The 13,685-nt window shown below is 39.6% G+C and overlaps 1 protein-coding gene across 1 annotated transcript; it reads left to right on the top strand.

Annotated features, from left to right (window-relative positions):
• Positions 1 to 894: 894 nt before the first annotated feature.
• On the top strand, positions 895 to 13,313 carry cdk4 (cyclin dependent kinase 4). Its single transcript, XM_058631242.1, has 8 exons — positions 895 to 1,175; positions 7,965 to 8,199; positions 8,512 to 8,647; positions 8,776 to 8,943; positions 9,573 to 9,682; positions 10,082 to 10,132; positions 10,229 to 10,364; positions 12,380 to 13,313. Exons 2-8 carry the CDS (start codon positions 7,982 to 7,984, stop codon positions 12,479 to 12,481), a joined length of 921 nt encoding a protein of 306 aa, XP_058487225.1. The 5' UTR covers positions 895 to 1,175; positions 7,965 to 7,981; the 3' UTR covers positions 12,482 to 13,313.
• The last annotated feature ends 372 nt before the right edge of the window (positions 13,314 to 13,685 follow it).

The following is a 13,685-nucleotide window of genomic DNA, read 5'->3' as shown; positions in this document are numbered from 1 at the left end:
AAGCTGTCACACATTGAGCACATGCACCCAGTGTTATTTTATAGCATTATCTTCATTTCAATGCTATCAAATAACATTTTAGTAGCATTAAAACTTAATTTTAATGCTACACAGTAAGTTTTTCTTAGTTTATTTATATGGTGCTGATAAATGCTAGCTAACACATTACTATAGAACCTGTTATCCTGTGTCAGTTTGATCAATATTTTTCAATATTTACAACCTGACAGTTAAAGACAGGAACAGCCTGAAGGAGATGCTAAATGATATTTCTAAAATATTTTTATATACTGTATATACACAACTCCACTGGTTGCAAAAATAGATGCGATAGTGATAGATGCAATGGGCACGAAGCAAACAAAAATTGACCTGCGAGTGGCAGTAATGAGTCCCTTGATTATTGAAGTCTGCTGGAGTGAAATAAGAAGAAGTGTGGGCCTGACAGGCTCATTGAAGTCATCAACATGAGCTAGTTCCTTGTCTGACCTGTGAGTGGCATCACTGATTCACCTGATGAAGAGGAGTAAGAACAAGTAGATACTGTCTGTCAATCACTGACAAAAAAACTGAAATTATATATTATTTTATTTATGTATATATATATATATATATGTATATATATACACATATATATTTATATATATATAATGTATTTATATTTATATTTTATAAATATTATACCAACACAACAAAGTAATTGCATATTTCATATTTATGTGGGCTTATGGTGCACAGGTGATGAGGTTGAGATTCCAGAGTCTAGGATCACCTCTGCTTTGTAGGCCACGGACTGTACCATGATTATCACATTCAAGGTTTTATACCACACAGAAAGGGCGCGCGCGCGCTGCTGAGGGTTTTAGTTCCGCCCCCTCCAGGAGTTGCCAGAAGCAACAGGAAGCGACAATCCTGAGAAGTGAGCAGCAGCAGCAGCAGCGCTGGAGAAGGAGGAATAATCTCAAGTGAAGGCCTGAGTCTTACTGTTGAACTCTTATCTCCACATTAGAAAAAACAACTGCCAAGACCTGAACCCCGGTGTGGACCCGAGAGCCGCCACTCGTGAAGCGTTTGTCTGTGGGAGCTGAGTTATACGTGGCACAGTAAAGAGCATGACCTGCTCATCTGAGAGCTGAAGTAGCTCATACCTTCTACACTCAGAGGAAACAGGCGAGGTAAGTCCTGCCTCTTATATGAAGCTGACTCGTGTATGTGAGTGTGTGAGATACTTTGGCAGCGGATGAATATGTTTTATGGCTCAACATGGAGAAGAAACGAAAGTTCGAGGCGGTGATGTGTCTCCTCCGCCGCTGCTCTCTCTATGTATGTATGTGTGTGTGTGTGTGTGTGTGTGTGTGTGTTTCCCTCCGCCACGTCAGTGAACATGTTAGTGAGGGAAAAGTCCGTGTGGCCTGTTGCTGCTGCACTTTATTGTCAGTTTAATTAACAAAGGGAGGCAGTGGAGGAGCAGCTGCTGCACCTCCACCACCTCCTCACCACCACGTGTCCGGGACATTGATCTTCTTCCCGTCTGTCCGCCTCCTCATCTGCCTCCGCCCACTGGTCCTCAGCGTCCTGTCACGACTTGACCTGATCACACAGATAATTGAATGAAAAGTGTGGGTTGTTTGTCTCATAATCAATAACTGACAGACTCTGCTGAACATCAACAGCTGCTGTTACAGGTTAACGAACCCAGTGTCACTAAACTTTTCATGCAGCGACCTGACATGATAACAATAATATCACGATTAAAACAAAACAAAACCCAAAACTCTATAAGTTGATTGTGGTGACGTTTTACTGTTGTAACAATCCAAGAGTGCATGGAGAAGATCATCTATATTTCTCACAAATGAGTAGAAACTGCTGTTTAGCTTGTCAACATACAGTTATAGTGCCTTTCCAATAATCCAGGACTTATTAGTATCTCATTTAAAGCCACAGTGCACAAGTTTTTGTGTTTTATAGTCTGTATGGTCTTTAGCGATGTTAACTCAATATATCACCAAATATATTTTGACCCACCCCAATGATCTAATATAACATAAATGATGTATCATTATTTGTACTGTATGCTCTGTCAAGCAAAACTATCAGACCTGATGTAAAAGTTATACACTACAGTTTAAAAACTGATCAAGCCCACAGGCTCCACAATATTCTCTGTGTTTCTCAGTTTAGCAGTATATTCGATTTTGTGTTGCTCGCTTTGTCCTCCACATGAGGGTCGTGGGACTGCTGGTGCCAATTCCAGCTGACACATCACCTCTCCATCACAGGCCAAACGTATAGTCATTCGCTCACACCTATGGGCATTTTAGAGCACACAGGAAGTTGTTTCTTTTATACAAGGACAGACAAAAGCAAGAGCAGCATTATGTTAGTAAAGCAGAAAAACAACTGGTCATTCAACAGTTCCATCGGCTAAAAGGCTTCTTGGCTCCGCCCAGCCCGCACTGCTACTGTTTACACACAAATGCTCCCTCAGTCAGGTCTGATAGTTTTGCTGGACAGAGCTCATTTTCAGATGGATGTGACATACAAATAATTCTACATTTCTTTTGTTCCTAAATTTCAAACTGAGACAGAATAATGACATCAACAACAATTAAAATCACCCAAAGTTACACACTGGAGCTTTAGGATTCTTATTTTTTATTTCATAAACCAAATAAAGTGGATTACGGACAAATATCTGTTAGGAATGTAACATAAATATTAAACCATATTTATTACAATTACAGTAATATTGTCACCAGGATACTGGCAGGACATTATTCTCTCATGGCTACTTCCAAGTGCCATCATTGTAAAAATACCCTTTAAAAACCCATAAAATGTCTTTAGAACATTGTGAACAGCAAGTTCTTCTTTCCAATAATGGACCATTAACTTACTGTGAGTGCTCTCTGAATGGTGAATATTGTCCTGTCCCAAGTTGTGGTAAAAGCTGCCCCTTTGCTGTGAGGCTGGGAGGAAAGAGAGAGGAGATGTTTTCAGGGTGACCAGTCATGCACGGCCTGACCACTTCCTGCAGCAGCAGAGGACCACAACATGCCTGGTCAGTCACTGTGAGTCAGTGAGGGACTTTGAACAACCTCTCTCTCCACTGGAATACTGTTGTTAAAATCAGATTTGAACTGGTCTGAAATGCAGGCTATAATCTAGAATATTCATTTTAGTTTGTAATATTCTGGTCAATATTTATAACACAATATTGGAAACAATTCATTGTATTTTAAACAAAACAAAATGTGTCATATAACAAATTTCAAACTATTAAGCATTAATAATATCTGCCTTTAAACCCCCCAGTGTTGAATGAGCTGAAATAGCATTTAAAGCAAATAAATAAATGGCGCTTTCATCAGTTTGACATTTAGCAGTAAAGGCCTGGATATTTCACAGCTCCCCCTCCTTGCTGCCCGCAACTGTTTCTGTATTTGTCAGAATCTGTTGCCCTTTGTGGCTGTTGCCACCTCCCACAACAGTTGCCACACAACCTGCAGAAGAATGCTGCTGCTTTCGCACAATGAGATGCTGACGGTGAATGTCTGACAACAGTCGACGGCTCCACAATGTCTCCTTTTAAAGGACAGACAAAATCTGGGACATGTACATAGTATGATTTATCATGATAAATAGAACTAAAGAGACTGGGAAAATGCAGTGCTGCACTGTGTTATTATCACCATTCAGCTTATATAAATGGCACATTTAATATAGCTTATCCTAAATACAGAACATGTGTAATTTTTTCTCTGTAACTTGTATGATATATATATATATATATGCTACCATTTTGTATTGTTTTAGTTTCCTGTAAATTATAGCTCTGTTATTTAAAATTTAGAAATCTGCACTGACTATATTTATAATATGAAAAACACCCTAATTATGATGCAATGAGAAAAATTGATACATATGAGGTGCAGTATTTAAAATACAGGTCACTCGAATAGTAACTTTGATTCATGCTGCCAGAAATATAAAGAGAAATAAAAGTCTTTATTCTATGTTGAATGTAGTTAATTGCTGTTAATTTATAATTGACTGGTTGCCTCCAGATGTTGGAAAGCACCTGCTGGACATGTAATATGAAGTGGAATGAAAATGCACATTTATACATTTATTTATTTCATAAGTTTCATCTTAATTTGCAGGAGTCACAGCTCAATTTTCACATGAATTTGTTGGCAGGAAATACCATTTTCTTTTTTATTCCTTCACATGAATGCAAGTAGATACTTGTCAGCAGACGCTGACTCAACAGCCTTTGTAAGAGCAGGAAATGTGATATGTTAAACATGAAATAACATGATATAACTTCCTTTTTCTAATAGCTGGTTTTATTATAATCAATATTTGTGGTTTGGCAGTGTTATTCAAACAGCTGTACAGGATGTTTAAGCTCTAACACTGATGTATTGATGCAACTGATTACGGAGTATATAAATGTGTTTGCTGGGGTTTAAATCTTGCTTCATCTCACTAATGTGCTTGTAAGTACAATTTCACATGTCATATGAATGAAATCGGAACTGAGTGGTATGTTTATCGCCACGTTCAACAGTGACTCTGCATTTATCTATTTTATCTCACACATTTTGGCAGTTACGTTTTTTTATTCTGACAGTGTTTGTAGCAATTACAGAGATAAAGCAGTGGCTCCTGTTAAAGGATGAAATGTATCAAGGAGCTGTTGAATATTTGGATTTTGGGAGTATGAGGTCAGCACTGATGACGAGGGAAAATATCGATTTGGTGATGTATTATCGTTCTTCCTCCTCCAATACGATAAACAATACACCAGGTCAAATATCAATATTTGAATTAATAAATTAAGGCGCTCTAAAGTAAACAGTCCCTGCCAGTTTCACTCGAGAGGGAGATTACAGCAGAATAATGGTGGAGAAAACTACATGAAGAGATGCTCCATCCACGCTCAATACATAGACTTTATGCACTTTGTTCTCTATGTTGTGAATAAATGGAGAAAAAGCTGTACTTTTTAACTTTTCTCTGACGTTTTGTTTTCTACCGTTAGACAGATATGATGTCTCACTGTATGGTTGTATATATTGATTATCACACAATCGTATTGTGATATTATTGGTATCGTGAACCATGTATCGTGAGGTACCCTGATTCCCACCCCTATTTCTCGATATCTGATCCAGTGGTTTTCGCTCATATCGGTATCAGCTCATCCTCCAATTAGATGGCCGAAGTGAAAGTAAGAAAAAAACATACACAACATTTTAAGATTTTCAACATGACAAAAGTCATAAATTATGTAATTTTCCAGTAAGGACTGAGGAAGTAAGGGAACAGGCTGAACAGGCTGCTCTTCATCCAGATTAAGTGAACCAAACAGGTCTGACAGAAAGAAAATTCTAACAAAAGGAAGGAAGGAGATTGATGATTCCTGCCAGGAGACCGAGGACAGTGGAGGCGGAGTTTGTGTAGTGGTCAAAGAGAAGGGAGAAGCTATTTGACAAAAGCTGTGTGAGATGAGTGGCTGAGGATGTTTTCTGTGGTGGCTGAAAAAAATCCTTTAAAAAGGCTCTCTCAGTTTGGCACACAGTGGAGTATGCGGCTAGCACTGTTACCTCACAGCAAGAAGATTGCTGGTTCGCATCCCAGTTCCTGCCTTTTTCTGTGTGGAGTGTGCTTCGGTTTTCTCCGGGTTCCTCAGTTTCCTTCCACAGTCCAAAAACATGCAGTTGGTGTGAAGTAGGTGTTTGTTTATATACTGTATGACCTGTCCATGACCGATCTTCTACCACTTTATCCTCTACATGAGGGTATGCAGGGATAAAAAAGCTTAAGTATTGCAATAATCAGTCAATATTAATAAATAAATTCTTGATATTTGCTCCCAAATTAACGTTCATTGTTTTGTTGATACTAAACCCTACATGTAGAGCTTCTTTAGTTCATAAAATTTATTTTGCAATAATTCTTATTGGCTAACCCCACAAGAAGCACTAACATTTAATAAAATACCCACTCCTGCGATGCTGGAACTGTATTTTTGCCTGTAGCACAGTACCAGACTTGCCAAGTCAGCTCTTGGCACATGATCCAGCGGGTTGTTGAGCTGCATCTCGCTGTTTAACTCTGCATCCTCCATTAATATCTGTACTGAAACCAGCAGCCGTAACTATGCTGCTTGACATTTGCTTTAGGGAATAAACTTGCACAGAGAAATGGCTCTGGTTTTCCATTTTAGAGATGAGAGAGATTGTTTTAGGCCAGCCCTTGGCCAAGCGGAACAGGGATTTGAGTTGTGACTGGAGGGTTGCCGGTAATCGAGTCCCTGCCAGGTCAAGGGCTGGGGTAACCCTGAAGGTACCCAACCCGAACTGTTAATTGGGCACTCTTAAATTGACCCCAGCCACTAGGGGGCACATGCAGTGTAGTGTCAGCCCAGATAAATAGAAGGGTTGCATCAGGAAGGGCATCTGGCCCGTAAAAATTGTCGCCAAATCAAATATGTCAATCATTCGCTGTGGCAACCACTAGTGGAGATGCACTCCTTACACTGATGCTTCCTGATGCTGAGGAGTCAACAAACTAAATCTGTTCTAACTGCAAATGTTCGAATAAACTTCAATGATTTTCAACAAAGGGTGAAATCAGACAGAATAATGGACGTGAAAGTGTCTTCTGTCTTCAGCAGACTTCCGGCTGCTTGGCAGTCTGACCAAAAATAGACTTAATTCTTGTTCAGAAATGGGTTTTCAAGCACAAGAATGAAGTGTTCATTAATTTTGAATGTGAGCTATTTGAAGAGAAAAGGGACAATGATTTTCTGATCTTCTGCTGTAGAGTGTTCAACTCAGCCTCAGGGCAGTTCTGTCTTTATAGCAGAGGATCCACTAGTTTCTCTCATAGCCGAGAGTTCACGTAGAGTTTATTGCAATACCTGCTAAACCAATGACATTTCCATCAGCCTCGAATCTGCCTCACATTCATCACTTCTTATCAAATGTTAACATTGTAATGAGCTGAAATTGCAAACGTGGACATCGGTGTCTTTGCATCGTCATTGTGATTATATTAGCATAAGGTCAAACCACTTCTCTGACAAAGCACAATGTCTCAGAGCCGCTACTGTGACATCAGCACAGTAGGGCTGATTATAATGTACAACCTGCAAAGAAATCAATCTCATAATGTATTCAAAACCATCTGCAAACATAAATCACTGACACAAAAACGACAGATAACCAAAGAGACATTAACCAAACAAAAGGAAGATAAGATAATGGTAAACAGGAATGGAAAAAAGCACAGTGATTATAGAAGGTTGTGATTAATGTGAAATCTGTGGGCTTTGGTATTATTCATTTGTCAGATGTTTATATGCATATTGAATTTATATTTATATAGCTTTTAGAATAATTGGTTTGGGGATTTATTTAGAGATGATTTATATAATGTCAATATATATCTTTTCATTGTCATAGGTCGATGTGGGTCAAAATATCAATTTGATGATATATCATTGCCCTTCCTCGGACAGAACGATAATCCATACACCAGAGCAAATATTGATATGTTAATTGAAAAATTAAGACACTAATGTAAACGGTCCCTGCCACTTTCCCTCGCCGGGTGTCGCTACTTGATATCTCCTTGCAATTCGATAATTAATACATTAGGGCAGAACATGGCCAAGAGGGAAGCAATTGGGCTTGTAATCGGAAGATTGCTGGTTCAGTCTTGCGACGGGTCAAGGGCTGGGGTGCCCCTGAGCAAGGCACCCAATCGAGGAGCAATGGGGGATTGGGTGCCGCTACCCACGGCTCCTGTGCCAGGCTTGTTTGTAGTGATGGGTTAAATGTAGATGAGAAATTCACTAACACTAACTGGTGTCAGTGAATTTAGATCATGTCTCATTGAATTTGGAGTTTGTGCGTGGACTTTATGTGTTGTGTTCTTGTCTGTGTCAGTCTGTTTGAAGGTGACGATGGCCCAAGCCACGGGTATCCAGTACGAGCGTGTGGCCGAGATCGGAGGAGGTGCTTACGGGACAGTTTACAAGGCCCGAGACATGGAGAGTGGGCAGTTTGTTGCTCTGAAAAGTGTACGTGTGCAGACGGACCAAAATGGCCTGCCCATCTCCACAGTCAGAGAGGTGGCTCTGCTGAGGAGGCTGGAGCAGTTTGACCACCCGAACGTTGTCAGGTAAGTGTTTTTAGTTTGTGTTGTCTACAGTCCAGTGTGGACTCCTCACATATTAGTCACTATGGTCTAAAATATAGTTTAAAAATATCCAGTTGAGGAGGTTCTACAGCAAGTAAATGCACAAGTGCCACTCAAGCCAGGCAGCACCTCCTCATCTGGATCTTCCAAAGACTCTCCCTCTGTTTCGACCCAGATATTACCCTCCTGTGTTTCATATGTGAACTGCAATCTCCAGAGAATGTCCAGATCCAATTCTCCAGACGTTAGCTGCATTACATGTCTGAAAACGGCTTGTGTTTTTTTTGTACACAGACTGATGGATGTATGTGCCACAAAGAGATCAGACCAAGAGACTAAAGTCACTCTGGTTTTTGAGCATGTGGATCAAGACCTCAAGACCTATCTCGAGAGAGCGCCAGCTCCTGGATTGTCTCCTGACTGCATTAAAGTAAGACGTGTTGTATAAAAGGAACAACAGACAATATGCAAAGTGTGAAGCATTCTGTCATTGAGGCATAATAACACATTTCTAAGTTGAGTCTCTTCAAATGTGTTGTTATGTGTGTGTTTATTCAGGACCTGATGAGGCAGTTGCTGTGTGGTCTTGCATTTCTTCATTCTAACCGTGTGATGCACAGAGACCTAAAACCAGAGAATATACTGGTAACCAGTCAGGGCCAGGTGAAGCTGGCTGACTTTGGACTCGCCCGGATCTACAGCTGCCACATGGCTCTCACTCCTGTGGTAAGAATATGAACTCTGCAGCTCCTGTAGTTTTATTTTTAATGTTGTGTTTACATCATTTTCCAGATAACACAGTCATTATTCAATTCAAAATGCAAAACCACTTTTATCTGTTGAAGATTTGGCTGAGTTAACTGGTCTATCACCTATTAATATGCACATGAATACGACAATAAATTCAGCGTTCAATATTTAACCACCTGCAACTTGTGAATACAACACAAACCTGTCCTTGAAATCTTTGAAGGTTTGTGAATTTGAAGTGTCACAAATAACATGATGCCTGGGAAATGTAAATTCCAAGATCTGTGGCTCATCAGAGAGAATTACTAAGACTGACTTTGACCAAGATCCCAAGGGCAATGACTTGTCAAGATGCAGATTCTGCTGCAAATCAATAAAAGTGCACACAATGGGCAAAGCATCTCTTACAATTTGCCCTCCCATATTAAGCTGTGTCAGCACATTTGGTCTTGGTCTGAATTTGAGGGAAATGGTCCTGGAAAGTGCTTGAAAAGTCCTTGAATTTGATGTCAACAAAGGTGTGGGAACACCGACACATTAACTTTGCATTGGGATCATTTGTTTTGACTCATGATGATGTTGGGTTCCATCTTGATGTCTTCCAGGTGGTGACACTTTGGTACCGCCCTCCGGAGGTTCTGCTACAGTCCAGTTATGCCACACCTGTAGATATCTGGAGCACCGGCTGCATCTTTGCCGAGATGTTCCGACGCAAGTGAGTCAGATGTTAGATTAGATAGTAGGAGATAAGATGTATTTTTTTAATGTTAGGTACAGTAGTAATGTAGCTCTGCTGAGTTGATCAGAGGTTGTGGAGGTTCATATTTCATGTGTAAATGTATCACTCCAGGGTTTCTTACTCCTTTTCAAGAAAACATACAAACAAACACAACTGATGGGTCAACAAATGCTAAAAAACCCACAAAGTTCAAAGTTGAGATTATTCTGTTTAGGTCATCACGAGTGTTTTGTGATTGGGTTTCCTGAGGAGGAGCTCAGTACTAACACACAGTAGCTCCATCTACTGGTAGAAAGGACACATTGCATGATGAGTGGTCACAATGGTCAGTGAAGATGTCGTTGTCTCACAATGCTTTTGCTTTTGTTCGCTTAGACCGTTGTTTTGTGGAGATTCAGAAGTGGACCAACTTGGGAAAATCTTTGAGTGAGTGACTTTGATTCACATTTACCTCACCTGGTGATGTGTTGGTTAATGAGTCATACTTTACTGGTTTCACTGGAATAAATCATGTCATTTCAGAGTTATTGGCTTGCCACCTGAGGACGAGTGGCCCACCGATGTTACGCTATCACGAAAAAACTTCCCCCCTGTCACGCCTCGACCACTTACTGAATTTGTTTCTGAGATAAATGAGCAGGGGGCTCAACTATTGATGGTAAGACGGGGTTTTCATTCGTTCCTGTCTTGTCACCATGTTTCTCTCAGCTGTGTGCAGAGGTAACATTAGGACAGAACACACTCTGCTCATACTCAACACAAGCCACAAGAATTTACTGGTGCAATTTTGGAAAATGTGACAATTTCTAGGTATCCAATAGTTCAAATGGAGACAGATCCTGTTTAACAGCATTCTTATTTAACGAAAAGCAATTGTTCCAAGTGCTGAAAAAAGAAACTTTACTTCACTGTGTAATAGAACATGAGAGAAAAAGGAAATGTTCCGTAAATATAACATTTCTGGAATTAAATGGTAAGGCAACATGTTATTTTTTTTTATTGTACTTTATGTCATTTTATTGGTTAATAATAATAATAAAGACATCAGGCAGTAGTTAACTGAAATAATTAGGCATCAAACAAAAGTCTTAATGACCAAATGTAGCTGAGGAGTAACATTAATTCATCTTTGTGACTGTACATGTCTTCATATTTCTGTGTAATGTTTCTACCAGTAACTGTGTGGACTTGTGCCGGTTGCCTGGCAACTGGTACAGAAGGATGAGTCTGCCACAAACAAGCCACACATATCGTTTTAATTTAGTAGCTTTTAAGATGGTTTAAAGAAGTAGGTTTTTGTTTTTTATTACCTTAGACAACCAGGCTACTTCCCTCTGTATGCAGTCTGTATTCTAAGATAAGCTGACCTGCACTCACTGGCCACTTTATTAGGTACACTAATAAAGTGGCAGGTGTGGCACCTGCTGCAGTTATTTAAGTTACGTCTCCTTTTCTGTATCTGGCCATTCTCCGTTGACCTCTGACTTCCAAAAAGACATTTCCTTTCAGAGAACTGCAGCTACCTTTTTTAAAACCACTCTCTGTTGTGTATGAAAATGCCATTAGATCAGCCGTTTCTGAAATACTCAGACAAGCTCATATAACACCAACAATCAGTGCTTGAAGTGGGCCGGCCGGCAGTACTGGAACTTCTTAATTTTACTATTTTGAGTACCTGCACTTTTATTTGCGTACTGGCACTTTTCACAAGAAGCCAGTGCTCTGTTTAGGTCATCTATCTATCCAATTACTACTAGGAGACATTTCACCCATTCTCAAGAGAGTCTTGTGTTTATTTCTAGTGTCTAGAGTTTTTTCATTTTTTATTGTTAAGCAAGAAGAATATCTAACTGGCAGATGATCTGCTGTGGCGACCCCTAAAAGGAGAAGCCGAAGGAAGAAGAAGAACAATATCTATTAAATATGTCAAGATTTTCACTAATGTTTAGTTATATTCACTGACTTCTTGACACATTTTTGTCCTGGAGTTCAGCATAGTAACAGGACACCACACAACATAGTCTGTGTGTGTAAATCATTGTTGGACATTTTAAGAGACTGTATACATGTTGGCAACATGTGAAACTCAAGTCCAGTTTTTAGTTATTTTAACATGGACTAAATATTCAAATAAATAGATGTTATGAACATCACTAACATCTCTGGGTATCTTTTATTTAGTGATGATTTTTATAATTTAGTATTTAATGATTTAGTAATACACGGCTGAGTACTGGCACTTGTTTTTTCACACTGCCAACGACCATACCCCGTCCCGATGCTCGTTTTTCGACAGGTCTGAATGCCTCTGCCGTGTGATTGGCTGATTGGATATAATTTGTGTGAACAAGCAGCAGAATCATTAGAAGTCTTTAAAGAGTCTTTGGGGCTCAGACACAAGGGAGATTGGAGCGGAGGACATCTTATTAGGAAAATCCCTGAAGTTGATGAAAAATAAGCAGAAAGAGACTAAAATACAGCAAGATGTGTTGTGGTGCCATTGGGGCAGAGTACATTTATTTAAATGCATTAATAAATAAAGTGTTTCTACCCTGCTCCAGTTTCATATTTGCTGTACAAGCATCAAAGCAGCGTCGTCCTCTTCATTGAAGTCTTTGGCCGGAGAGTAAATAATGGCATTTCACTAACGTCTTGTAATGGTTTCTTCCACAGAGCATGCTCACCTTTGACTCCTTCAAAAGGATATCTGCCCTGAATGCACTAGAACATCCATATTTCCAGGATGAGGAGACACTGACTCTGACAAAAAGATGAAGTCACACGGTGAAGCGGTGCAGAGAGGAGGTAACGGTGTCCCACGTTTAGACCTGTACGGCCTAAACATCAAGGATTTCAATTTCATGCCTTTTAAGATTCACATCTAGGTTATGCTTTGAGATCTTATTTTTGTTACCTCTGCTTCAAGAAAAAGAAAAAGAAAAAGGATTCAAGCCTGAGAAAATGGGATAAAAACAGAAGAGGAGTGAACTTAAAGAATCACGACTTGTTTTCCAACGTGTAAATGTCGCAGTTAATGATGTTAACATGTCATGTCCTCAAGGACATTACCAGTGTTTTTGATGTTTGGTTTCTGTGTCGGTCTCGTCAGCAGGGACTCGTGAGCACATTTGTCTGCCGCCTCTTCTCAAATGTCGCCCGTGTTACTTTTGTACAGTGTTGCACAGACGGAAGCCGAGATGTTGACTTTTCTTGTTACAGGCTGAACTGAAAGTCATCAGAAAGACACGCAGACTTTTGTTGATTCACTGTGTTCCTGCCAGAAATGAAACCGCCTGAATATTATTATCCATAACTGTATTTAAATCAGGAAGAAAGGCAAGAAATGGTAATGTAGCAGATCAGAAATGCACACGACAGACACGTGTGGGACAGAAATACTGGTATTGCTCTTAAATACTGTGATAGCGTGAAAAGTAGTTTTTGGTATGGGACGTCTGAAAGGATGGGTCTTGTTTTTATGTTTTAACATTTTTATTTTGTTGCTCAAATTAACCAGCTCTGTAACTATGGTTATGTTTTAATCACATTCAGACTTAATTTGTGTAGTATTATGCAAATGAATAAATGTGATTTGATGGAAAATGAAGTGGACTGAAACATTCTGTGAGAAACACATAAACTAACGCATACTAACAGAAATTCAAAGAGCCTTCACAACATCGTGAGAATGTTTGTCCTTTAAAGCTGTAGTATGCAACTACTGTTCCATTCAAATCATTGTCATGATTGACAGGAATTAGTTCTGCTGCTTAAAAACCCGGTTTTTCTTTATGGGGAAAAACACACTCCAGCGCTGCCGCTGTATACACACAAACGCTCCCTCAGTCGGGTCTGTTTTTAATAATATTGCATTTCTGTTCAGAAACACCAAACGGAGAACAACAATTAAAATCCGCACCGCAGCTTCAATATTATTATTTTTCATTTCATAAACCAAATGAAGGTAGATTAAGGACAA

The sequence above is a fragment of the Solea solea genome, chromosome 6, assembly GCF_958295425.1.
Source record: "Solea solea chromosome 6, fSolSol10.1, whole genome shotgun sequence".
Lineage (NCBI taxonomy): Eukaryota > Metazoa > Chordata > Actinopteri > Pleuronectiformes > Soleidae > Solea > Solea solea.
Note: the sequence above shows the minus strand (reverse complement) of the source record. Positions and strands in the feature narration are given on the sequence as shown.